Source organism: Globicephala melas, chromosome 9, assembly GCF_963455315.2.
Source record: "Globicephala melas chromosome 9, mGloMel1.2, whole genome shotgun sequence".
NCBI lineage: Eukaryota > Metazoa > Chordata > Mammalia > Artiodactyla > Delphinidae > Globicephala > Globicephala melas.
Window position 1 is genome coordinate 55,106,328 of NC_083322.1, and position 27,914 is coordinate 55,134,241.

Sequence of the window (27,914 nt, forward strand, 5' to 3'; positions counted from 1 at the left end):
GTGGCGCAGTGGTTGAGCGTCCGCCTGCCGATGCAGGGGACACGGGTTTGACCCCTGGTCCGGGAAGATCCCGCATGCAGCGGAGCGGCTAGGCCCGTGAGCAATGGCTGCTGAGCCTGCATGTCCGGAGCCTGTGCTCCGCAACAGGAGAGGCCACAACAGTGAGAGGCCCGCGTACCGCAAAAAAAAAAAAAAGAAAAAAAATGTTTTCCTGATAATCAGTTCGAAACAAAAGAAATCTAGGTAAATTATCTCAGCAGTAGAATACACAAAAGTTATGCCTAATTTAAAAAAACAGACCAATAGAGCCTTAAGCAGGTCTATCTCCTACCCGTGCCCACTTTGGTGGTTGAGTGATTTGATGACTTACCTGGGGATCTTGCACAAGACTAGTAAGATAAGATTTCACACTGTAGATTGCCAAATCTAAAAACTAATTATGCCAAGTATAATTATATTTGTGAAGAAGAAATAGGAGCGCTTCTACACTGCTGGTGGGAGTGTACTACCTTGAGAAGCAGATTGGCAAGGTATATTGTTGAAGATACGTACATCACACAGCCCAGGCATTTACTTCTACTTAGGCTCACATTTGTGCACAACCAGATATGTACATTGTAAGAATGTCTATGTTAAGTCGAAAATTAGAAACAACTCAGATTTTTATCTACAGGCAAATGAATAAACAAATTGTGTTATATCTGTACAGTGGAACACCATATTGCAGTGTTTGCTAGGTGTACTAATATCAGCAAATCTCAAAAGAAAAAGTATAAAAACATGCATGTTAGAGTAATCACCTCTGGGCAGAGAGACAGGTGAATGAAATAGGTAAGCAGTACTTAATTCAGAAATCTTCAAATCTGTATGTAATGTTCTATTTCTTTTTAAAAATATGGATATAATATGACAAAATGTTAGTATTTGTTACAGCTAGGTAATAGATGAACTATTTTTTCTGCATATTTGAAATAGTTCAAAATTTAAAATACATGCCTAGGCTTGTCACAGATCTCCATCCTAGCCTGTGTATTTGTGAATCGAAGAGGGAGGAGGATGGTATTAGTTGGGAAGGTAAAGCTCCCTTACTGATTCTTATTACCTACAGAATAGTTCAAAAACAGTATTCAAAAAAGCAAAAGAAAGTCAGAAATAACCACATTCATTCAGCCTCCACCTCTGCCGAAGGGTTCAGACATTGATTGTCCTTTCATATCCATTGTTGATAGTCTGTAAATATGGAAAGAGGGCCCAAGTCACAGTAGTTTATTTATAAGCTGACTTTATATTTTCTTTTCTTCTATTAATGGTTTTACTTGACCCCCTAATCTGAAGTTGAAATATGAATCAGCTTGTAATGGAGAGGTCCCCTGGAGTTCATCGTGAAACCTGGTTTTGTCACTAATCATTGATGTTACTATGGACTAGTTACTTCATCTTTCTGGGTCTGTTGCCTCACCTGTAAATTGGATGATCAGGTTTCTACCAACCTGAATCAATTTATCAATTTATGATAAAATTCTGCCTTAGGGACTGTTGAAAATTTAATCAAGTCAATTATTAATAGTATAGTTTAACTTTTAGGCAAATCTCAAGAAATAGCAACAATAAACAAATTGGTTAAGTTTAGGAGTTGTTGATTGTTATTTCCAGTTGCATGAGGGGCACAGGTGAAACTTATTTAGAGGGCTTATCAGATGATTATGTGGCGTATGTTATTTGTAAGTGATGATAAAATTATCTGTTGCTCAGGAGAAAAACCAGAATGATGTGTCAAGTATTTTTTTTTCCATGTGTAAACCACAGAATAGTATTCTCTTATGTTAAAGTCTATGTATGTGATCTCCTACGTCATATATTGTAATTTCTATAGAATTTATAGACTACTTTTTGAACTTCTGTCCTCATCTTTTGGTGTTTTTCACAAGGGTAGTTGACCTTATAGAGATAACATCAGAATAGGATCCAAGCCAGAAAGTGGTAGATTAAAGTACAAGATATATTCATTATGAGGAAGAAGCAAAAAGTTATAATTTGATAGATATATTTGATATATACTGTAGATAATGAAGACTATCAATATTTTCCTGGTGTAAGAAGAATTTCACATTCTATATGTGGAGAGAGAAAGATTTAGACTTGGTTATTTCTTTTGCAGATTGATTTGGTATACAGAAGAGTGTTTTCTTACTGATTTTTCTGTGCCATTTTGACTGTCTTTTGCATATAGAAAAATAGTGTTTAATGATCTTTAGTGGCAGAAATCAAAATTTTAATTTCATAAAATACCTAATTTTGTTGTCAACAGACTTTTTGCAGTGTCCTTGGTGAACATTATACTTCTGCTTTAAAATGTGAAGTAAATGTAGAAGAGAAAGAGAAAGAGACTTCCGGTGTTCACACTTCTGTAAATCAAGAACTAGAATTGCAAGATTATAAATATGAAGTTCAAGGTAATAAAGGCTTTACCACATTATTGAACAGAGTAATTTTCTTAAATGAATTGATAAACTTTCTCTGTTAATTCATGATTTTATCACTTAGCCAATTTGAGTTATCTTAACATCTTGTTTTTTCAGGTTCATGAAATCTTAAATCTTTAATGTACATTTTTAGTTTTACAATGCAGTAATTGTGATATAAAGAGAACCAAAGCTGTCTACAAGTTTCCTTGTCTCTTTATCCTCTGTTCCTCTACTTCCATCTTTTCCTCACTATAATTCTTAATTTTATACCATAGATCCAAACCTTTAAAAGTTGTGGTATTTTATTGAATAAGTCTGTCGGGGTTTTATTTTTTTTTTAAAGAATAAGACATTCAGTTATCTTTCTTAATAGGAATCCTATATTTCATTTTTACAAATTATAACCTCAATTAATTTTTTTGATATTCCTTCACAGATAAAATGTTTCATACCCCTGTCCATTTGTATGAAGAATGAACAAATATGTACAAATTAATGAATGCCAAAAGAAATTAATGTATTTTAATGTGAAATTGTCAAATTAATCTTTGTAGCAGGTGTTCCACATTATTGAGGTTTTAATTGTTGGTTACTAAATCTATGAATTTTACTTCTAGCAGGCAATTTTCTGAAGTTATGAATTGATGAATAATACTTATTGAAAGAAGCAGACTTTTTTTGTAGAGTGAAATTATTATAATTGTTTATCATTTAGATTTTCAGGAAAATGTGCAAACTCTTCTCAACAAAGTAACAGAAGAATACAACAAACTCTTGGTACTTCAGTCACGATTAAGTAAGGTCTGTAAAATGGAAAATGTATTATGATGTTTGCATTTATTGTATTACCTGCTATTTTGTAAGCTATTTCATCAACCAAAAATTTCTAAAATAAGTGAACATGAAAAGAAAATTAGGGAAAAGTGACATATATATAGTATCAGTGAGCTGAAGGAATTTCTGCAATTTGAATACTCTTTACCCCTTTAGAGAGTTTTTGAAGTCATGATAAAGTTAAAATGTATATAAAATGTCAAATTGTAAACTTTGTGAAACAGTTGCATTTAATTTTACATATAACATTTTTTAAAGCAGTGAGTCTGTTTTAGAGAAAAATGTGATTAGTTGTTTAGAATATAGCTGGTTTCACATGGTGTGTTATATAAAATTTCTTTCAAGTAGTTGTTTTAGAAATGTGCACATAGAAAACTAAGAGAGTATAGATGGCATCATATAATTTATTAACTACATCAGAAAAATGACGTGTATTAGTTCTTCCTCTTTCTCTTCCCCTCCTTCTTTTTCCCATTCTATTTTACCCCCTTTCTCCTTTCCCTCTCTCTTCCTCTTTCTGTGCAATTAAAGCACAACCTTATCCAGCCTTTCCTAAAATCTATAAACCTATCCCAGTATCTTACAGATAACTATGTAGGAGGACAGGTGGATGGTGGATAGATTGAAAGCCCTTCTTTAATTCCACATTTCTCTACAATTACTAGTTTTCTTTCTCCTTCCATTCATAGCTAGATATTGAACCCTATTCAGAATCATCATACCGTTTTCTTACCAGTACCCTTAGTAGTCTAGATTTCTTGTTTTTCTGCTGCCCTTATCCTGCCTCTGAGAACCCTTCTTCTTCACTCATACTTGGGTTTCTGAGGGCTGCTAAGAAAATTAGATGGTGATGTGGTTTGGTGACACTGCATAATCATGGTCTCTGACTGCATCTGGACCCTCAGGATCACGTGACAATTCTTTTATGTTGTCATTTATTCTCTCATAGTCCCCTCAGTGGATGCTACCTAATGTTATAACTTCCCTCGAGTCATACATTCCATTTCTACTCCCCTTTTTTCTTTGCAGATGGCCTTATTTCTCATTTTTCTGTGAGTATGGGAGCTATCAGTTATAAATTATCTCATCTTGCTACCTCTAGACCATATGTATTTCTTTAAATCTGAAAATACTCTGTTTTCCTCTGTCTCAGAAGAAGTTATCCCTTTTTATAACCAAGGTTATTTTATTTCCTGTCCTTTTGTTAACATCACCTTCTGTCTCCTCTAAGATTGATAACCTGTTTCTTCCCTCCCTTCTGTGCTTTCAGCCTCTTTGTCTGTGTTTCTTATTTCTGTCTTTCTTGCCCCTTGCATATTCCTCTTGTCTCCACTATTTAGAACATAACCAGTCTTCCTTGAATCTAATATCTCCCTTTGTGGTTTTCGTTCAACTTCATTGTCATATTCTTTGAAGGAATGAATAGACTGTAGTCATAGTTTCCCATCTCTTCCTGTCTTGCTCTCTCTTCTACCCACTGTAAACAAGCTCCAAACTTATACTTCACTAAACTTTCTTTGGTGAAAGTTACCAGTGAATTCTTAATTATCAAATTTTCTTTCTGCTTTCTTACCTTCCATCCTTGTATTCTTTCAAAAATATGTTGGTTTTCCTTATGGCAGTACATAGTTGAAACTATTAAATAGTGTAGGAGGGGTTACAGTAAGCAAGTCACTACAGTGATGTTTGTCATTTTGCCTCTTTCCTTTCAGGACAGTGAGTGGGGAACAGTTTCCTTTGGTGAGACGCAAACCTCCCTTCCCCAGTGCCTGAATGTGGGAGGCTACTCTGGAACACAAACACCCACACTTGCCTCCTTAGTTCTCCCCAGACACTTCTTTCAGTTTGTTTTGAGAAAAACTTTTACCTGCCACCAAGCTTCTTCCTGGCTGAATCAGCAGAAAGGGCTATACTGTGATTAGTTAAAGGTCAATATATTTGTTTTCTGATCTCTACCTGTCGTTGATCTCTCTCTGAGCCTGGGGCCTTTCTAGGGTTCTACTAGGTAAGCTAACTGTCTGCTATAACTGTGGCTCCCTTCACGTGTGCTTCAGGCTGCTCCTTCCTCCACCCTGCTTAATCAGTATTCTGCCACACCTTTTCTGTTGAAATCTTTCTTAGTCTCTTTTATTTTTTGATTTATTATGGATTTATACCTTTTAAAGATTCATTATGATTTTAATTGAGTCATGGGGAGGGAGGAGAGATATATGTCAGAGATCATGAACATAAATGCCTACGTGAGCTCAACTCATAAAGTAAGTGAAGAAGGCCAAGTGAAAGCTGGAAAAGTGAAACCTGGAGAAAACATACCTCATCTAAAGGGGGCAGAGACTGCTCAGCTTCACATGTTGTTGTCACGTAGGAACAGGGCCCAGTGTTGTTTATTCCTTCAGTTTATCAATTTTATGTGAGGTCTTTTGCTTTTTTAAGTGTTGGGAAGTATTAAAAATAAAAAGGATTTTTCCCCCCTAATTGGGAAACAATTAGGAAGGAAAAAAAAAACAAGAAAAACTGTTTGGTACCCAAAAGAATACTTCTGTAGCCTAGAATTAAAGTCAAACTTCTACTTTGCAACTGTAGGTGTAAACATATGCTCAGTGTTATCTTGAACTAGTTTTCTTTTTAATTCTGTTATTTTTTTATTTTGTAGTATTAACTACTTTCTTAGAATATTTTCTTCCCTTAGCTTCTGTGGCTTCAATTCTGCGGCTTTTTAAGCCTTCATTGTGGGTTTTGCCCACCCATTTATAGTCACCAAGAATCTGTGCTTGATCTGCTAATTATGCTGTATGCTGCCTTCATTCACTTCCATGGCTTCCAGATCTCTGTGTCTAGTCAGTTCTTACTCCTGAGCTGCAGAGTCGTATATCTAATTGGATATCTGTACTCGAGTATCCTTTATGTATGTCTCAGTCGACATTGAAATTGAATTTATTAATTTCTTCCCCTTAAACCAGCTTCTCTCCCTTCTCAGTTTTGAAGAGTGACATTCAACCAGAAACTTGAGGATCATATCATCCTAGACAATTCTCTCCCCTAACTCCTGATCTCACATCATACTGAAATACACTCTGAAGGGAGTACAAAAGAAATGAAAGATGTATACCTTGTTCTCATTCAGTTATTCAGCCAGTAATTTTTATTTGCTAATTATATGCTAGGTTGTACTGTATACTGGGAATAAAGCAGTATACAGTGTAAATAGTTACTAGACAGAAGGAATTGATAAATTGATGGACTTCATAGGCTAATTCAAGAAATATGTGTGTATATGTATGTGTATATATATATAAAAAATAGTTATCCAAGGCAACATTTAATTAGTATTCAAAAGCGAAGTACTTTTGGGACTCCCTGGCGGTCCAGTGGTGTTAAGACTCTGTGTTTCCACTGCAAGGGGCATGGGTTCGATCCCTGGTCGGGGAACTCCAATCCACGTGCTGCAAGGTGCAGCCAAAAAAATAAAAAATAAAATAAAAGCCAAGTACTTTTGGAATTAAGCAAATATGTAGATGAGTATAGGTGCAAATAATTAAGGAAGAATTCTTGGAGGAAGTGGGACTTGAATTGGACTATGAAAGATGTGTAGGTTTACGTAAGGAAGAGGAAGGGGAATAGCATTCCAGGTGGAAGAGGTGATATGATCAAAGTCTTGGAGGTATAAGTGCGATATATTAGGGACATATTGCTCAAAGAGTAATGGACTTTAAGATTAGAGAGATTAGACTGTACCAAACTTTGAATGCTAGGTGACACTTTTGTGGACATTAAAAAGCTGTTGGAGGGGCTTCCCTGGTGGCGCAGTGGTTGAGAGTCCACCTGCCGATGCAGGGGACACGGGTTCTTGCACCGGTCCGGGAAGATCCCACATGCTGTGGAGTGGCTGGGCCCGTGAGCCGTGGTCGCTGGGCCTGCGTGTCCGGAGCCTGTGCTCCACAACAGGAGAGGCCCAACAGTGAGAGGCCCGCGTAATGCAAAAAAAAAAAAAAAAAAAGCTGTTGGAGATTTGTGATCACGATCTAGACATCATGAAGTTGAACTTTTAGGGAGATTAGTCTGGTGGCAGTGGGAGGTAGGAAATAAGAAGAGACGATTCATAAGATATTTTAAGGAAGGACCTAAAGAATTTGGTAGTCAGTTGATATGGAAGTAAAAAGAGAGGAACAAGACCAAGACAACTCATTATTTTTTTCATTCCCTGTATCAGTGAAACTTACACCTTACATGTCTGTATAATAAGGCAGAGTATGGGTGTGCTGAGGGTCCCTAAGACCACTCCTCAGTTCAGTGGTTCACCAGAAGAACTCACAGGATTCAACATAATAGTGGTACTCAAGGCTAAGATTTATTACTGCAAAAGGATACAAAGCAAAATCAGCCCCATGAAGGTTTGAAAAGGAGCATGGGGCAACGTCTGGAGGAAATAGGCACAAACTTCTAAAATTCTCTCCTAGTAGAGTCACAGGAAGACACACTTCATTCCTCTTGCAGTTGTGACGATACGTGCTAAGTTTTGACTACTAAGGAAGCTCACCTAAGCCTAGGAAACCATGGTTCTTTTTTATTAGGTGTCAGCCAAATGGGCATCCTCTGCCAGAACATACCAAATTCAGACTTCCAGGAAGAAAGCATGTGTTCAGCATAAACCATATTGCTTGTACATGAGACTCCCTTACAATTTAGGGGAACTTTTATATTAGTGTAGAGAACCGTCTACCAGCTAAGTTTCCAGATGCCAGCCAAGGGGCAGACTTGTAAGCAGGCCTTTTTAAAGAGATAGAAATCTCACAACTTCTGTGTTAACTCTTTTCTGCACAATAGATAAAAAAGTGAATTTCACATTTTATCCCAGCAAGTTGGCTACAACTGTAGAGGCATCCCAGACGTTGGTTGGGATGAGTCAGTGGCCGTACATCACTGCTTAATCTGTTAGCCTCATCTACTAATCCTCTTCCTCATTTTAGCCATATTGAAATACTTAGAGTTTCCAGAATACACCCATATCTTTCAGACCCCTGGGGCTTTTTTGCATGCTGTTTTTTCTGTCTAACACTGTCCTTCCCCCTCCGATTTGCTTAGTGTATTCCTACTTATAATTCCAGTTGGTTCAAATGTTATTTCTTTTGTGTCACCTTTTTTATTTTTAAACATCTTTATTGGAGTATAATTGCTTTACAATGGTGTGTTAATTTCTGCTTTATAACAAAGTGAATCAGCTATACATATACATATATCCCCATATCTCCTTCCTCTTGCATCTCCCTCCCACCCTTCCTATCCCACCCCTCTAGGTTGTCACAAATCACCCAGCTGATCTCCCTGTGCTATGCGGCTGCTTCCCACTAGCTAGTACATTTGGTGGTATATATATGTCCATGCCACTCTCTCACTTCGTCGTTTGTGTCATCTTCTTTACCTATCCTCCTAGACTAGAAATTTCTCCCTCCATTCTCTTAATATCTGTACTTTTTTTTTTCACCTACCTTTCTCCGTTATTTTAAATACCTGATTACCTTCCTTTCTTTCCTGTTCCATTCTTCAGAATCAGGAAGTCTTCTCTTTATTTCCATTTCCTCTTCTTAGCACAGTGCTTTGTTTAGCACATGGTAAAGGCTTACTATATGTTTACTGAATGAATTAAGTGACAGTATAGAAAGGTTGAGCTGTAAACTGAAGTATTTACCTGATGGGCTTTATTTTCTCTAGGAAGTAGGAGGCAAGATCCTTGGTTGAAATGTACACAGCGGGTAGGAGTGAGGTAGAGGACGTGATAAGAGTAGTACCAACTGAAATAGCTTTCATGGGAAATAGCTTTTATCCTGTTGCTCACCTCCTTCTACAGTATCCTTTGTTCATCTAGTATAGCAAGTCCAAACTCATCCCTTGCTTTTACGGTGCTCTTTATACCTACCTGTCTTACTTATCTGGCGCAATTTCCCCCGTCCCTCAAGATCATTGTCTTCACTACTTATAGCAGGTCATTCTTCCACAAATGTTCTTATTCTTTCTTCCATGTAAACTTTCCTAATCATTGCCCAAAATGTTGGAGACCCAAATAAAATTTGACTTTCTCCATAATTACTCAGATCCACATCAGTCTTTCTTCTGTTATTGCCCTTTAGTCAAACATTATAGTTTAATGCTTCTCTAATTGTTTAATTTTACTTCCCCAATTAGTTGATGAATTCTGTGAGGGCAGATACACCTTTTTTTTTTTTTTACTCTTTTTATATTCTTACTCTCCCTTGTCACAATACTGGCCACATAGTAGACCGATTATTAAATATTTGAGGAATGACTGAATTAATACACACACATCTGACATATTGCTGCCTAGTTTTAATAATTAAGGAAATAAGCTGAGGTTTATCTGTTTTTGCTGTTTTCCTTCCTTTTATATAAAGAACAGCATACATTTGTCAGTTACCTTGTTGTATGTGAGGTATATCCAGAGATTAATAGCAGAAATAGGTATGTTATTAAGTATTGATAATATAAAATTTACTGTGTATGAGTTGAAATTTCAGAGATCAAATCATACTTTAAATATTATTGTGAACTTTTTACCAAATTCTGTGCAGCTCCTATTTTTATAGTAAAATGAAATTCCTTCTGGTTATGAAAGAACATTATGTTTACTAATATAATATCAATGCTGTGAAGGGAATGGGATGTGAGTCACTGTGTCAAAAGAGAGCGTGGAATAACTTGGAAGGGAAAATATTTGTATTAGAGTGTCACAATTTTAGGTGATTTTGGAGGAAACATTTTAAAGGTAAAGTTGCTTTTATATAGTTTTCACAATCCTGGGTCATATATTTATGTCACTGCTTTTCTTCTGTTATTTTCAATAGATTCAAAGACAGCAGACAGGTGATGTGAAACTTGAATTTGCAGAAGAAAACCTACCAAAAGAGGAAACAGACTTTTTGTCAACCCATCCTCAGATGACAGATTTTCAAGACACTGGTAAATTTTGATTATATACTGTAATGTGGTGTTTTTATACCAAATGTTCAGTAATTTGATTTTTTACTTTAAAATTTGAGACAACGTAGTGCATTGGGCATTTCACTGTAACCCTCTTTGGTCTCAGTTTTCTCATCCTTAGAATGAAAGATTTAGACTACTCATGTCTTCCCACTTCTTACATTCTCTGGTTATACATTATTTTCAATTTAAAGACATAAAATTGGTAGTTTTAGGGGTACTGCCGCCATGAAGATAGAAGAAATGATCTTGAATTACACTATTCATGTTTTCTTGTTATCATAAGTCTAAATGAGTTTAAATTGATACCTGAGTTATTACTACTAAAAAACATTTTTCAAAGAAGAATTAATATTTTCTGTACATTCAAAACAGTGACTGGTATTTCACTAAGAAATTTGTATTGAAATGTGCATTTTCTTCCATTCATGTAACTCAGATGTTTGTCATAAAAGAAAGTTATCTGCTCTGCAAGATACTGAAAAAATTAAACAACTTGAAGGACAAGTTCAAGAATTAGAAAACCTCGTATCCTCTTTGCAGCAGCAACTGAAAGAAACTGAAGAAAACTATGGGGCAGAGATTCATTCTTTGCAGGAAAGGCTACAAGCTGTTAATGAGTTTACAGTTCAGCCAAGGTATCCATCTACTTATAATTTCATTCAATAGTATTTGTAGCTTAGTAACAATCATAGTATGGTTGTTTTAAGAAAAAAGTGTAACTTAAGCAAATTTGCTTGAAAGAGATGGGCTACAGCATTGCCAAGAAATAAGAACAGGAGATAATTCTTCATCTCTGAAATGTGTGAAGTAAATGTTAATGTAAACCACATACATTTTATAATAGGAATTTTACTTACACCTTTATTTTATAAAGATGCTTGTTGTTATGAATATGCTAAGTTAAATCAGGCGGTGTGCATGTTACTTGTTTATTGTATGTCCAGTCTTTGCTACTTTGATATGGGGAGTACACAAAGAATGTAAGATATGATCATTCCAGTCATACTGGACTTTCTTCAGTTGGTTGTCTAATGCTCAGATTCACCATGTCCAAAATACAACTCGATCTTCCCCTCAAAATTTGCTCCTCTGCAGCCATCTAATTCCATCTCTGGTGACTCCTCTTTCAAACCTCACTTCCAGTCTATCAAGAAATGCTGTTATCTCAACTTAAAAAATAAATCTAAACTGTACCACTTCTCATCCCCTGGTCCCTGCCATCATCATGTCTTACTTGGATTACTGCAACAATGGATCTCCTTGCTTCTACTCTAACTCTTCCCTAAAGTTTGTTCTCAACAGAGTTCTAAAACTTTGCTTTTAAAATTTAAGACAAATCATGCTGTTCTAGTGCTCCTCTGTCCTTACTGTGCCTTACTTGGACCTATATAATGGGTCCCTGTTTATCTCTCTGAATTTATCTCCTGCGGACTTGCTTGTCACTTACTATTGTAAAGCCACATAATCTCCTCGAGATACTCAAACCATCAGTATGCTTCTGCCTTATGAATTTCTCTCTCATTGCTGTTCCTCTACCTGGAATGATATTTCTCTAGTTATTTCCATGCCCAACACACTTACCTCCTTTGGGTCTTTACTCAAATGTCATGTTCTCATGAGGCCTATCCTGATCACCCTATTGAAATTAAAATCATCCCTTATAACTCTGTATATGAATTTCCTGCTTCATTTTTCTATATTAACTGTTTTATATATTTAAAACTATATATTTATATAAAATAAAAACAAGTCTATATTATATTTGGAGGGGAGGTTTATTTATTTGTTTTTGTTATCTGTCCCCTGTGAAGGAGTTCAAAGTTTCCTTCCTTTAATTAGTGATGTTTTCTCTCCAAAGCATGAAGAAAAGGAAGTTTTCTGGAAGTGTAGACCTACTTTGCTGTTCTTGCACTTGGGCTTTTTGCCAGCTCATCATGCTTTTTTAGAGTTTCTCTAATAATCACTGGAAATGTATTAATACCTTTCAACTAAAACCATTAGTTTTCTCCCACCCTGCAAAAATGAGGCTTATTGACTGCCATGTTCACGCCTATGAACATGTATTTAAAGTTATTTCTTATTGGGCTTCCCTGGTGGTGCAGTGGTTGAGAGTCCGCCTGCCGATGCAGGGGACACGGGTTTGTGCCCCGGTCTGGGAGGATCCCACGTGCCGCGGAGCGGCTGGGCCCGTGAGCCATGGCCGCTGAGCCTGCGCGTCCAGAGCCTGTGCTCCGCAACGGGAGAGGCCACAACAGTGAGAGGCCCGCGTACCAAAAAAAAAAAAAGTTAATACTTATAAACAGCTCCATGTCATGCTTTTGTAGTAGACTTTATACAATGGCATAAAATTCAGGGATAATCTGTTAAAATATTCTATCATTTAATTCTGCTGCTTTATTTTTAATCAGTCAAAAATATGACTTAAGTTACAATACCTGTAACTCTTGACCTGTCATTCTTGTTTCCATTGCCCCAATACACATTTTATGCATGCTGTAAATTTGGACTAACAGTAAAATTTACACACAACACTAATTCTTTCATCCTCTTTTATTTATTTTTAGCTTTTCCATTGATTCAATGGTAATTACTGAATCTGATGTACAGAAAACAGTATATCCTGGAAGTTGTCTAAAACAGAACATCGATGGTGCAACAGAGGTATTATATCTTTAAACTGTTATGTACACTGATTTTATTTTTGTTACTATCATTTTTATGTCTGTGGTTTAATAATTATCCAATAAATAGTTGCTAAGAATTAAGTATAGTAAATATGAGGATAATACATTATGTAAAAGACCCAGAAGAATATATAAGTGAAGAAATTTGATGTACTTTCATAGCATAGGAAAAACAGAAGAAAGTTAAAATTGAGAGGTGTTTTTTCCCCCTAAATACATTCTAGTTTAAAATTTGTCTTGTTTTATATAACATGGGGTGTATTACAAATTAGTTTCAGTGCCCTGAACTTTATAACAAATTAGTTTCAGAAAAGAGAAACAGCTTTCCTTCCTACCATGGGGAATTGAACTAGGCTGTCTCTGGAATAGTATTTAGGAATTCCCAAAATTCAGTATGCTAGGGCTGGGACATTGGATGAGGCTTTCTTCAGCACAGGCCATATGCTATAGAAAAGCCCCTCATCTTTTACAGTATATCTCATCTAGCTAAACCACCTTTTGCCTCTCCTCAGCACTGTATATATTCCCAGTTTGTGGCCACTTTTCTCAAACATAACTGTAAAACCCTGATCTTCACTCAGTAAATTTTTAGTTCTTAAGTCCTACAGAAAAAGATCATTGCTGTCTCTCATTCTGGATATAGAAGAGAGACATTGGCCACATTCTCAATTCTTCCACATTCATCCCACATGGAATATCTGTTTGGATGACATTCAGATAATTGATAAATAAAGAAGTACTTTCTTGCCAAGAACATGTTTACATTTAAATAACCATTCTTCTTTTTTCTGTTTATAAAAGTAATTTGTATTTGTAGAAAACTGGATACTATTAATAAGTACCAAGAAGAAAAGAAATTTGTTTATAATGTCATGAGCAAAGATAGCCACTGTTAACATTATTTAAAATTAAATACATGCACATCTTATTAATTATATTTAAGAAGTATCTTTTCCCCACTCTAGAACTGTGTGTTAGTAATTATAAATATATTTCTCACTTTGCATCTTTGTTAAGTTCACTGTAGTAAGTACAATTATTTAGTAGAATTGTACACTAGAATTATTCACTATAATTATTTTTAATAAAGGGAGCAGAAATTTATTAAAATTTTTCAGAAGCTTTCTAAAAAATAGTAATCTTTTGAAGATATTTGAGAGTAGAAGTTTAAAAATAAGTGGTGTATAATTAGTGTAAATAAACATGTCATATTTTGCTTTTTTAATTCAGTTTTCTGGTGAATTTGGAGTGAAACAGGAAACAAATATGGTTAAGTTGCTGGAAAAACAGTACCAAGAACGATTAGAAGAAGAAGTAGCTAAGGTAAGTTTATAGTTTATTTGGAAGGTTATTGTGGTCTGTATTCCCTTTTAGCCTTCAAAAAATATACGTTTTATTGGTGGTAATGCACTTTATTTTTTGTTGTAAATTTTATACATAGCTCATTTAAGTTGTCAAATACTGGTATTAACCACAATTGCCTTTGAATGGAATTTTCTGTGAATTTTTCTTTTGAGTAACGCATTCTTCTCTTGATGTAGAATAGTAATTAGAAACTTTTCAGAGTTATAAATTTGTTAACCTTGTGAGTAGTACCATAGGAAAGAGTTTGGCCTTCCTTAAAGGTGGGGGATATGGTAGGAAGTGAGAAAAGTGCTTGGTCTTCTATGTATTACCTTTGCCTACCTCCTCCCAGAGAAGTTACTGTGATGTTAATGACTGTAGATGCTGTTGGCTGCTATGCCCAGAGCTATTCTTGTAATCTCCTGAGCACGGAGCATATCACCTAGTATACCGTTATGATTCCATTTCTTTTGTCTCTGTATTCTCTTTTAAAATACTTACACCTAATTGGGTTCTTATTTTGGAACAGTTGAATTCTGAGTTTGTCTGCTTGTTTTTTATAATATTTAAACTGTTACAGTGTAACAATCGTAGTGGAGTATATGCATTTTAAAGTGGAAGGAGTGACAGAATTTACAGGAAATGCATAAGGAATTAGTTTAAACATAAATTAGATGAGGAGGTCAAGACTCAAGGAAATATGTGGGCCATAAAGACCTACTCACCTCTATATCTGAATTCAATATTTAATTCACAGTAAAAAGTGAGGCACCATCACTTTTTTTTTTTTTTTTTTGCGGTACGCGGGCCTCTCACCGCTGCGGCCTCTCCCGTTGCGGAGCACAGGCTCCGGACGCGCAGGCCCAGCGGCCATGGCTTACGGGCCCAGCCGCTCGGCGGCATGTGGGATCTTCCTGGTCCGGGGCATGAACCCGTGTCCCCTGCATCGGCAGGCGGACTCCCAACCACTGCGCCACCAGGGAAGCCCTCCATCACTTTTATATAGCTCTCACTATCTAGTTCTTTTAGAGACTTGCAGGTTTTCTTTTGTACTTAACCTTTTACATAAATTTCTCAAGTGAAATGTTTATAGCAGAGCATCATAGTATAGTAGTTAAGAACATGAGGTTTGGTATAGGATTTACCATGCTTTAAATTCTTGTTCTGCTTTACTAGATTTGTGATCTTAGGAAAGTTACTTAAGTTTTCAATCTCGGCTCCCTCTATGTTAAAGGAGGAGAATAATAGAAATAATAGTAATTCTTGTGAAGATTCAATGAACTAATACATATAAAGCACCTAGAAGATAGTAAAGACTCATAAGTGACATTTTTAAAGTAGTCTTACTACTATGATAATGGTGATGATATAAATCTGTTTTGTGAAGCATCATTTATCCAAGCTGATAGCAGATTACCAAAGTACAGGTCAGTGAAAACTGTTCCAAAGGCAGCCAAGGTACTGTGATCCAAGAGACAACATTTGATGGCCCAGCTTGATCCTAGAATAGTATAGATGGTTTATATTAGTCACCAGTACAGACAGGATTATGCTCTACCCTATAACCCTCACATACGATATTAGAAAAAGACTGAGAAACATTGTTTTAAAAGCACAGGGTATATAGAAGAAGCCAGTAGAGGTAGTGATTCCCAACATAGATAACATTAGATTCAGCCTGTGATTTGGGTAGGTACTACTGAAAAAATAGACATTCATTAACATTTCACTGCCAGGCAGTATTCTGAATGCTAGGGTATAACAGAGGAAAAAGAAATGAAATCATTACTCCTATAGACCTTACATTCTAGTTGGTGCAAATAGACAATATACAGACGGTAGTAAATACTATGAAGAAAAAAATGAACCAGGGTAATAGGACAAGGAAATTCCATGGGGAGTGAGATGATGTTATTTTATATAGGGTAATCACAGAAGACCTCACTTTTGAAGTGACATTAGGGGAGATTCCAGATGGAAGTGAGAGAGTGAATCGTGAAGATAACAGATTGAGCACCTTTTAAGAAAGTGGGATGCAAAAGAAAAAGTCAACAGTTCTCCAGTGGATGTCTTCAAGAGGTGTCCAAGGAGAACTGGCAAGAGTGTGAAGGTCACCTGCCCAACTGCCAGCTTTGCCAAGTTGGAGGATGGTTTGATTCAGTCTTGCCACCTCTGTATTCATGGGTTCCATTTGGAGAAATATTGTGAAGTCCTGGTACAGATTTATCTCCTCAGCAGACCTTAACTAGATATAAGAAGAAGAAATACAGGGAAAGAGGGGCAAGGACTTGCCCTTCAAGGGAAGATAATACTGCAGGTAATTTGACCTAAGCAAATGGAAGAATGGAGTTACTGTTTACTTAGGTGTTGGACTTAGGGTGAAAAAGAACGCAAAGGAGTAGTTTCTGGAGAGGAGTGGGCGACTTAACGATTCAGCTTTCCCGTTATATGCAAAACACTTATTAAATGTGTAAATATAAGTGTTAAGGAAGTGATTAGATATATAAATCTAGAGTTCAGGGACTAAGATAAAACTAGACATGTAAATACAGTAGTTAGTATCTAGTTAGTATCTAGTGTTTTTCAAGCTATGAGATATAACTTCTTTTTAAGTCATGAAATCAATTTATTGGTTTGGGACCAGGATTTTAATATTAATGGAAAAGTTCAATTATATAAAACATATACACACAAGTACCTATGTATGCTTTGGGTCACAATGTAAAATGTTTTTTTATTGTTGTTGTATGTGTATGTTTACCATGGTTGCAGTGAAAAATATTGAAAAAAATTAATATAGTGAGTGTAAATAGAGCAGGGACCTGGGAACTGAGCCTAGAGAATGCCGATGTTTAATGCTTTTCTTTTTTTTTTAAATTTATGTATTTATTTTTAGCTGCATTGGGTCTTCGTTGCTGCACGCAGCCTTCCTCTAGTTGCAGTGAGTGGGGGCTACTCATCGTTGTGGTGCACGGGCTTCTCGTTGCGGTGGCTTCTCTTGCTGCGGAGCATGGGCTCTAGATCTCAGGCTCAGTAGTTATGGCGCATGGGCTTAGTTGCTCCACAACACGTGGGATCTTCCTGGACCAGGGCTCAAACCTGTGTCCCCTGCATTGGCAGGAGGATTCTTAACCACTGTGCCACCAGGGAAGCCCAATGCCGATGTTTAGAGGTCAGAGAAATGAGGAAGAACAAAGGAGGTGAAGGAGTGGTAAATTAAATATGGAAAGGACAAACAATTGCATCACAGAAGCCAATAATAAAAGTGTATCAAGAAGAGAATGTATTAAACTGTCAGATGTTTCTGATAAATCAAGAAAGATTAGAAGTGCAAATAAATCATTGGATTTTACAATGTGAAATCATTGGTGACTTTCACAAGAACACATTTGATGGGATGGTAAAGACAAACTGATTACATTGGATTTGAGAGAGAGTGAAGGAGAAGAATGAGGAATTATTTTGAGTCGTACTTGAAAGAGGAGAAGTACAGTGGTAGCTAAAGGGTGATGTAGGGAGTCAAGTAGTGGATTTTGGTTGTTGCTGGTTTGTTTTTGTTTAAGATCAAGGATATCACATTGTATTTCTGTGCTAATAGAAGTGATTGAGGAGAAAGGGAAAAAAATAGCTGATTAAAGAGAGAGGAACAGTTGCTGGAGCAATGTCCTTGAGTAGATGAGAAGAGATGCAGTCCCCTGAAAAGTTGCCATTAGATAGGAGCATGGTAGTTTTAATCCATTAAAACAGGAAGGAAGGTAAGAATATTTGACTCATGATTCGGGTATGTTTTCAGATGCAGTATTTGGAGACTGTGGAAGTTCTTCTCTGATTTCTTCTGTTTTCTCAGTAAAATAAAAAGCAAAGTCGGCACCTGAGAATGAGAAAGGAAGAGAAGATGTTGGAGCTTTAAGGAGAAAACAAAGGGCTAAGAGGAGGAATAAAAAATGGAAAAGACAAGGGAAACTGAGTAGAATCACCCAGTATCACTAATGGCTCATTTCAAGGGTAGTGGTTGTGAATTTAAAATGAGACCAGTCAGCTTGGTTTATTATTTTTCTCCTCAATTAAGTTCAGCTACACCCACACAGAGTAGGCAGAGTTAATTGTAAACACAGGTGAAATTTGGTTAGATGGTATGGTGGTGAATAGAAAGGAGAGAATTACAAGGTAGTTGAGTCTGGTTTTTTGTTTGTTTCAAACCACACAGTTCTTTTCATTATTTGTTATCCATTTCTAATCTAAATGAATATACAAAAGAAAGTGATCTTTATGATACCAGTTTTTCAGAATTTCAAAAGTTTGTTTTGTGACTTAACATATGGTCAGGTTTTTGTTGTTTGCTTGTAATCATCCTTATTGAGGTGTAATTTACATGAAATTTACATTCCCTAATTATAAGTGCAAAATTTAGTGAATTTTAACAAATGTTTGCATGTATGAAACCAACACCACAATCAAGATTTAAAACATTTTCATCACCTCCAAAGTGTTTTCATGTCCCTTTGGAGCCAGTCTCCTCCATTTTATATTGTTGGGTTCTACAATATTTAATAATACTTTGCCAAGACTGTTTGGGGAATTCCCAGGTTCAGTCCCTCGTGGGGAACTAGTATCCCACAAACTACATGGTGTGGCCGAGAAAAAAAGAATATTTGTCTGTGTTTTGTTTTCATGAGGAACGTTATCCCTAGCTTTATTTTCTTATAATGTCTTTGGTTTTGATATTAGGATAATGCTGGTCTTATAAAATGCTGAAATATATTCCCTCTTCTATTTTCAGGAAGAATTTATGTCGTACTGGTGTTATTTCAGACTTAAATATTTTGTAGAATTAGATAATGAATCTTACTGGGCCTAGAGTTTACCTTGTTGGAAGTTTTTTTTTTTTTTTTTTTAACTGAATTCAGTTTCTTTAATAGATTCTGTTATTTTCAGGTGCTGTATTTATTTTAGAGTGAGCTTTGGTAGTTTGTGTCACTCAAAGAATTGGTCCATTTCATCTAAGCTGTTGAATTTATTGTTGGTAGAGCTGTTTATAGTATCCCTTTATCATTTAATGGCTGTGGGATCTGAATGTTATCTGTACTTTCTCACCTTTTTCCTTGTCAGTGTAGCTAGAAGTTTATTGATGATATTGATATTTCAAAGGATCCAGCTTTTGGGTTTTTTAAAATTGTTTTTATTTTCATTGGTTGTTGTTCTTTATTTTTTGCTTGTTTCTGTTTGTTTTGGGTTTAATTTGCTCTTCTTTTTCTAGTTTCCTAAAAGACCTTTCTTCTTTTCCAATATATGCATTTAATGGTATAAGTTTCCCTTTAAGTTTTTCTTTAAGCTGCATTCCACAAATTTTCATTCAGTCCAAATCTTTTATTTCTCTTTTGACCTCCTTTTTGATTCATAGGTTCTTTAGAAATAGGTTGTTTGATATCCATATCTTTGGGATTTTCAGATATCTTCCTGTTGATTGATTTGATTAATATAATAATTTTTAATTCCTTCATGGTTGGGCATACCTTGTATGATTTCAGTTCATTTAAATTTGTTGCCCCAAATATGTTCTATCTGCTTGGATACTCCAAGCATACTTGAAAAGAATGTGTATTCTGCTGTTTTTCACACTTTGTTTCCCTTTGGTGTTATTTCCCTTCAGCCTGAAAAATGTCCTTTAGCGTTTGTGAGTAGTACCATAGGAAAGAGTTTGGCCTTCCTTAAAGGTGGGGGATATGGTAGGAAGTGAGAAAAGTGCTTGGTCTTCTATGTATTACCTTTGCTGAGTCCATTACTGAGTCCAAGCTCACTCTGCTCACTGCACAACAGGCCAGTAAATCGGGAGATGAGGTGTTGAGGCAAGAAATACAACTTTATTCGGAAAGCCGGCAGACCGAGAAGATGGCAAGACTATTGTCTCCAAAAAACCATCTTATTGGGGTTTGGATGCCAGTTTCTTTTAAGAACAGAGAGTGGGAAGAGGTGGGGAAGTAAAGTAAAAAGGCGGTAAGTCTTACAGATATCTCATGGAATGGCCAGCCTCAGGGAAGGGATGTGTTAATTTCTTCTTTTCTGCAGCCATTCACAGGTGGGCAGGGTCAGATTGTCTCCCTGTGAGCTGAACAAAGGCACTTTAGTTTCACATTCAGGCAGAGGGCAGGGTTCCCTGAGGCAGGCCATTATGTATGATTATAATGACAAAAGCAACAAAAAGCAAAGGTTAAAGTAAAAGAAACAGATTGAAAGGTGGAGTCAAAATTGGCTCTTCCCTGTTACACTCAAGGAAATCAAAGAATATGCCCAATGATATGGTTTAAAAGATTTAATAACAGTGGTGTTTAGTGTTAAGAATGGATTCAGTCTGAATGTCAACATAGAGAATTGATCAAATGAATTTATAGTACATATGTATAATTTGAAACTTTAAAGCCATTTAAAATTATATAGAAATGTATTTCTCGACTTAAAGATATTTAAATTTCTATACCAAACATTTATTGCTGTTACGGTAAGAAAAAAATTTTTACAATTATTGATTTTTAAAAGGCAGGCAGTAAAATACTTTGACAGTAGATTCATTGTAAAATAGAGAATCTTTATCTCCTTATCACTTTATCCTAGGATTTCTTTTAGTTTAAAAGCATGAGGCCATCTTTTTACTAATTCGAGTAATTTTGAGAGGTAACTTGCTTTTTAAATTCCTGGTAGTATTTATAGATCTAATCGTTTTTTGTTTGCTTCATTTCTTTAGGTCATTGTGTCAATGAGTATAGCATTTGCTCAGCAAAGTGAACTATCTAGAATATCTGGGGAAAAAGAAGATGCTCCATCTTCAAAACAAGCATCTGTTTTCTGTCAGGAAGAACATTATTTAAATGAAATGAAATTATCACAAGGTCACTTTGGTTTTCAGACTTTTGAGGCAACAGACAAGAAATTTAAAGAAGAATTTAAACCACTTAGTAAAGAGTTAGGAGAAGATGGAAAGGAAGTTCTGTTATCAAACAAGGGTAATCTTGATGATATACTAGAATCAAAGGACCGTGAACTGACTATTTCAGAAGAAATGTTCTCCAAAGATAAAACATTTATGGTCAGAGAATCTGTAAGTATGCTTCCTTCAGTATAAAAACTTATTTAAAAAAGTGTGGGGGCTTCCCTGGTGGCGCAGTGGTTGAGAGTCTGCCTGCCGATGCAGGGGACACAGGTTCATGACACAGGTTCGTGCCCCGGTCCGGAAAGATCCCACATGCCGCGCAGAGCGGCTGGGCCCGCGAGCCATGGCCGCTGAGCCTGCGCGTCCAGAGCCTGTGCTCCACAACGGGAGAGGCCATAACAGTGAGAGGCCCATGTACCGCAAAAAAAAAAAAAAAGTGTGACTTTCCTCACTATAAAAATATTAACAGTAATACTGCTTAATGGAGAAGATAAGTATTCAATTCAGTCTCAAATTGGGATTTTTAAAGTGTAAGAATAAATGACTTAGTATTATTATTAAATAAAACTAGTCAGATTCATAGTATTCCTATTTGTCCTGTACACATTGTGCATGGTAAAACCTCATTGTAAGTTATACCTACATTAATTTTGTTTCAGTCAATTCAAGATCAGTTATACTACAATTTGGCAATATGTGTGATTAAAAGATTTGCTTAATTTAATAGGATAATATCACAAGGAAAGAGCTACCCATTTGAGAAGACAATTTAAAGCATTCTACTCTATTTATACTAATACTCTTCTTCTTTACTTATTCATTAATGGAGGATCTATCCTGTGTCTATACCTCAACTGTTTGGGCCTTTAACAGAATGTAGTAAATTCTGCTTCTTTTAAAATTATCTTAATTCAATTTTTTTTTTTTTTTTGCGATACGCGGGCCTCTCACTGTTGTGGCCTCTCCCGTTGCGGAGCACAGGCTCTGGTCGCTCAGGCTCAGCGGCCATGGCTCACGGGCCCAGCCACTCCGCGGCATGTGGGATCTTCCCGGACCGGGGCACAAACCCGTGTCCCCCGCATCGGCAGGCGAACTCTCAACCACTGCGCCACCAGGGAAGCCTCAGATTTTTTATTCATGTTCATGATAGGTTACATCTTTTTAGAGGCATATTCAATTAAAATTGTCAACTCTATGAAGTGCAAAGTTGTGAGGTAATCATGTAAACCTCTTTAATTTGCAAGCAACTGTTCAAGGCAGAATGATTTGTTTAAGTAGTAGCTCTTCAGGAATTGAGGTACTTGTTGAAACCCATTAAGGAGTGGACTTCTTATGAGAATGAGAAAGTGGAATATAAGGCTTTTATTTCCAAATAGAAATTATTGAAGTTTGTTTCTTATCGAGCATTTCTCTGTAGTACTCTGATGACCACTGCATAATATAAATTAAAGAGATAAAATTTCTCTTTTTATAAATTTAATTTTAAAATATAAGTATTCCATTTATATTATTTCCTTATAAAATGTCAAGAGAAATAATGGAGTTATTCATTAAGAGTATAAGGAATCTTGAATGTCTTTCTTAATTCTTCTCCCTTAGATTACGTCTGAAATAACTGATAGTTACTTTGCTTTTGGAGAACAACATGTATAATGATAATAAACTAATAACTTCACATTGATTTGAAATTATAATTAAGACAGATTTTTAAAATTATTTATGTTTTAGTTTTAATAATGGGAATTTTAAAATGAGGTGCTCTGTGGGGTTAGTATTAGAATTACTTTTGTTTGTATTTAAAATATCAGTGCCGACAGATTTCCACAAAATGTTTTATGGTTGAAATTTTAATTAATTAATTAATTAATTTTTTACTGTTATAGCTCGATGATGAGATTTTGGTATCAAGTATAGATGCTTCTAGACAACTAATGTTAAATGAAGAACAGTTAGAAGATATGAGGCAGGAACTTGTACGACAATACCAAGAACATCAACAGGCAACGGAACTTTTAAGGCAGGCACACATGCGGCAGATGGAGAGACAGCGAGAAGACCAGGAACAGCTGCAAGAAGAGATCAAGAGGCTGAATAAACAATTAGCCCAGGTATGGGACCCAGAGTCCCTTTCCTCCCCAATTAAAATAACATTGTTCTTTATATAGCTTTTTTATTTTTTTTAAGTCAGAATTATTGCCGTAATATGAATAAATACAAATATTTAACATCAGGAACAGACTCCACCAGCACAACAGCCTAAGATCTTGTTAGGGACACCTAACTCAACCTTGGAGTGCACTATCTCTCTACTGTTTGACATATCTGCCTTTTTAGGCATTGAAAAAGTGGTTACAAGGCTGTTTGTTTTTAAACATTCCATTGACCATACATGGCAAAAGTACTTTGACAGTTTTGGAAATTCTTTGTGCTGAGGTGCAGTTGATATTCAGTTTTCCCATGTTTATTTATAGTTTTGTGAGTACACCAATTAGCATCTCCAAGGTTTACCTTTATCTATCTTTATTCTATCTTTTTAATCATGAATGGAAATCGGAAGTAGTATGTTTCTGGAACTTTCTCCAGGGAAACATCTCTTCTTGATTTGAGAAATGCAGATTTACATAATGTTCTTACCACTTTCTTGACTAAATTTACATATTCCTTGGTATTTGGGAGCTGGATTCTTTTCAATTGCTGTATATAATATACTCACAAAATCATCGTAGAAAAGCAAATATTTATGTAAAAGTTCTTATAAAAACAAATTTGTTCAATTTAATTGAAAAGTTAAGGTACAACAAGAGATAACAAATAGAGAACTCTTGAAATATAGTTTCAGATATAGAATAATAGGAAAATTGGGAGTTGAACTTAATATACATCATTTGGAAAAATTAATTACGCTTTTCTTCATTGCATTTTGTGAATTTAAACTTCTGAATTTTCAATGCAAAACTTGCATATAAAAATAATATTAATTGAACTGCAAAAATTGCTTAATATTTAGGCCTAATTAACTTTTTTTTAAGTTTCAAATTTTGCATTGAACTTTATATGTGCTTTTAACCCCTAATCATGGAAGATGAAGCAGCGTAGAACCAGGGCCTGTTGGTTCCAGGGGGTTAAAAGAAGTCTGCTTAATATTCCTGCTTTTTCCTTCTATCGCAAACAATATTCTCTCATGACCTTTTTTCTTATTTAGAGATCCTCAATAGATAATGAAAACCTGGTTTCAGAGAGAGAGAGGGTGCTTTTAGAGGAGCTGGAAGCACTAAAGCAGCTGTCTCTAGCTGGAAGAGAGAAGCTGTGTTGTGAGCTGCGCAACAGCAGTACGCAAACACAGGTAGTATGGACTTTGACCCACCTAGGAGCAGTGGATCCACAATGCAGTAGGATCTGTGTGTCTTTGTTGTTTGTGTGAAATGTATTTTTTATAGGTATGAGCTTAACATATTTGTGATTGTTTACGTTTAAGGTAGGTGGGGTCAAGATGCCTTACATTCCATTTAGGGTAATTTGAATCTGACAGTGGTTTAGCAACAGCTGTTGTTTCACCAAGGAGCAGAGTAACCTAACAAACTTTATTGTTGCATTATAGCATGCCTTAGCTTGAACCCATTAAAATTTTTTTCATCTGTGCACCAGACTTTTTTGATAATGCTAATCTCTTGATAAAATATAGTTAAATACTCTTTCAAACAGTATCTGTTTTGCACGCAGAGGTTTCTTCTGTTTCATGTCATAACAGTATAGAAGAATGACATGCTATTTCCAAGATGACAGGTTTTCTTTCTATTTTGTCCTCTCTATCTTTTTACAAACTTAAACAGAATGCAAATGAAAACCAAGGAGAAATTGAGGAGCAGACCTTTAAAGAAAAGGAATTGGACAGAAAACCTGAAGAGGTGCCTCCTGAAATTCTGTCCACTGAAAGGTATACAGAATGCATATTTTTTCAATGTAAAGTGAGTTAAAATAGTTGTCTCAATATTATAAACTTTATTTGTCCTTATTTTTATTTTGTACATTTATTTTATTTGTACATTGTACTCTATGTAAAAAATCAGTATTTGATGATTAAATAGACAAATTAAAAAATCTTTTGTATATAATTTTATTGGATATTGATCATATACTTCACTCAGTGAATGATAAAGCATTCTTTGGTTATTGAACCTTTCTTGATAAATTTTATTCTGCTCATATGCCATTTTTTATCCTAAAAAACAAAGTTGTGCTTGTGAGTTTATTCCTTCACTGTTTGGACATGCATTCAGTATAAGCCACCCCCTGGTTTGTTCATGACAAGAAAAAAAATGATTTTAGTGATAGTCTGCATTTAACTTCTTTCATGCATTTACTTTATAACAGATGAGACCTTTTAATCCACATCCCACATTTTTAGAGGAATAAATTAATGATCCGATGTTAACAAAACTTTCCCTTACTTTGATTTTATAGAGATTAATATGAAAATGAGAATAGTTACCCTACATTAATATTAGGAGTTTAAGCACAGTATTTTATTTATTTATTATTATTTTTTTAACATCTTTATTGGGGTATAATTGCTTTACAATGGTGTGTTAGTTTCTGCTTTATAACAAAGTGAATCAGTTATACATATACATATGTTCCCATATCTCTTCCCTCTTGCGTCTCCCTCCCTCCCACCCTCCCTATCCCACCCCTCCAGGCGGTCACAAAGCACCAAGCGGATATCCCTGTGCCATGCGGCTGCTTCCCACTAGCTATCTACCTTACGTTTTTTAGTGTGTATATATCCATGACTCTCTCTCACCCTGTCACAGCTCACCCTTCCCCCTCCCCATATCCTCAAGTCCATTCTCCAGTAGGTCTGTAAGCACAGTATTTTAAAATTTGTTTTGGTCAAATGAAAATAATTTCTCTAATTTAAAATTAAAACTAATATCTACTAACTTAATTTCCTCCTTTTCCAATCTGTGACTGTCAACCCTCTGTGTCCTCCTAACCTCCTTCCTCAGCTTGCATGGAGGAATTTGGCCCCTAAGATTTTGGCTTCCCCATTGGATCATCAGTATGGAACACAGTCAGTATGGAACTCAAACAAGAAAGACAGTGTATGAAAATTAGAGTTACCATGGCAATATAAAATAAACAAAATGTTTATTTTATATTATTTATCTCTAATTAGTATATTTTTAAAATTATACAGTGTTTAATTTTTAGGAATTTATGTAGTGAGTGTTGATAAATGAGTATTCCTATTTATTTCTTTTTACCATCATATTAATTTTAATCACTTCTCTTATGTAGAAATATTTTCAAATTATCCTAGTCCGGGGGTGTTTGGGGCTTGAACAAAACCTCAGAAAAAGTTATAGAAATAAAACCCTTTACTTACTTCCTACTAATAACTAAATTATTTAGAGTTTTATTTTTAATCTCCTTGCTTATGTAACCAGAGAACTTGATCTAGGTGTAAAAATAGAACTGTCTTTTTCACTTGACAAATACTGAAGGAAGACCGCTCCATTTATTACTTTGTCTTAAAATAGTTATGTCACGTGCCTGTGAAAACAGATATCCTTTAACCAGCTTGTCAGTGAATCTCCCATAGTGTGAAGTTGAGAGAGAAACTGTCTTAAGTCAGAGGACCTTTAACATGAAAGTTTCTTATTTTGTCTCCATGTATTAAATATATAGTTTGCCACTGTAGTACCTTTGTTGAATTAAGCTGTTAGGACAAGAGAGTTGTTTAGTTATTCAAAAGGTTAATCAGTTCACCTTCTGAGTCACCGTTTATGGAAGTATATTTCTTGACACATGAAGATGTTTGTGTTGAGGAAAAATGAAAGCTTATGAAAACACTTTGTCCAGGATAATCCAATTTTTGTTTTTAAAATGTCTGTATTTATGAGAGAGGAAGAGGAGGGAAAATGTCTAGAAGGCTAGGCATTAAAATGTTAACCGTGATTATCTGTGAGTACTAAGATATTTTGGTGGGTGGTTAGGAGCATTTTTTAAAATTTTTAAAATAAGAATGTATTACCTATAAAAAACGAGAGATGCACTATTAATTCCATTTGGTTGAAAATAGGTTCCTTCTCCTGGCTGAAATGAGTGTGGTATATGTAACTTGAGAAGTTTCTGTCTCTGGAGCAGATAAAATAATCAACTGCTTGGGGTATATTACCTCTGGTGTTAGCAGATAATGAAATTGTACTATAGACCTTTTTAAAAACAGGTCTCTGCCTGTTTTTGTAATTTAACCATGTAGATCATCACCATTAAGGTATAGAAATACAAGCATATTTTTTTCTGGTGGAATTTTTGAATTTATTTTAAAATATAAGAGTAACCATCAATGGTATTACCAGCTCAATAACTTGCATGTGCTTAGGTACTGCCACACTTTTTAAAACTGAAATTTTGCATCTCCCTAAAATTTTCTTCTAATTTGCAAACTCTACTGGCTTAAAATTTTAGTTACTTGATTTCTTTCAGGTCAGTAAAATGCTGCACATTTTCAAAAAATATTATAGTTCACTGATGAAAATTTTTCAGAAGAAAACAAAATTTATAATTATAAAATAAATACAAAAAGCACTTCATTTTTAGTGCTATTGCATATTATTGTAATAGGATCATATGAAGTTTTATTTTTTAAGTCAAATATTTTGT

General features: G+C 35.4%; 1 protein-coding gene across 10 annotated transcripts in view; it reads left to right on the forward strand.

Annotated features, from left to right (window-relative positions):
• Nucleotides 1-27,914, forward strand: part of AKAP9 (A-kinase anchoring protein 9) — a 144,712-nt gene that overhangs the window by 52,284 nt on the left and 64,514 nt on the right. For 7 of the 10 annotated variants that reach the window (XM_060304571.1, XM_060304572.1, XM_060304578.1 and 4 more), the window contains 11 exons: nucleotides 2,309-2,453; nucleotides 3,181-3,266; nucleotides 10,157-10,271; nucleotides 10,732-10,930; nucleotides 12,860-12,956; nucleotides 14,210-14,302; nucleotides 21,063-21,416; nucleotides 23,132-23,356; nucleotides 24,451-24,591; nucleotides 25,079-25,182; nucleotides 26,255-26,350. In XM_060304571.1, the coding sequence (XP_060160554.1) occupies nucleotides 2,309-2,453; nucleotides 3,181-3,266; nucleotides 10,157-10,271; nucleotides 10,732-10,930; nucleotides 12,860-12,956; nucleotides 14,210-14,302; nucleotides 21,063-21,416; nucleotides 23,132-23,356; nucleotides 24,451-24,591; nucleotides 25,079-25,182; nucleotides 26,255-26,350 (1,655 nt within the window). The remainder of the gene's footprint in view (nucleotides 1-2,308; nucleotides 2,454-3,180; nucleotides 3,267-10,156; nucleotides 10,272-10,731; nucleotides 10,931-12,859; nucleotides 12,957-14,209; nucleotides 14,303-21,062; nucleotides 21,417-23,131; nucleotides 23,357-24,450; nucleotides 24,592-25,078; nucleotides 25,183-26,254; nucleotides 26,351-27,914) is intronic. The other 3 variants (XM_060304577.1, XM_030857308.3, XM_030857311.3) reach the window with 1 other exon arrangement.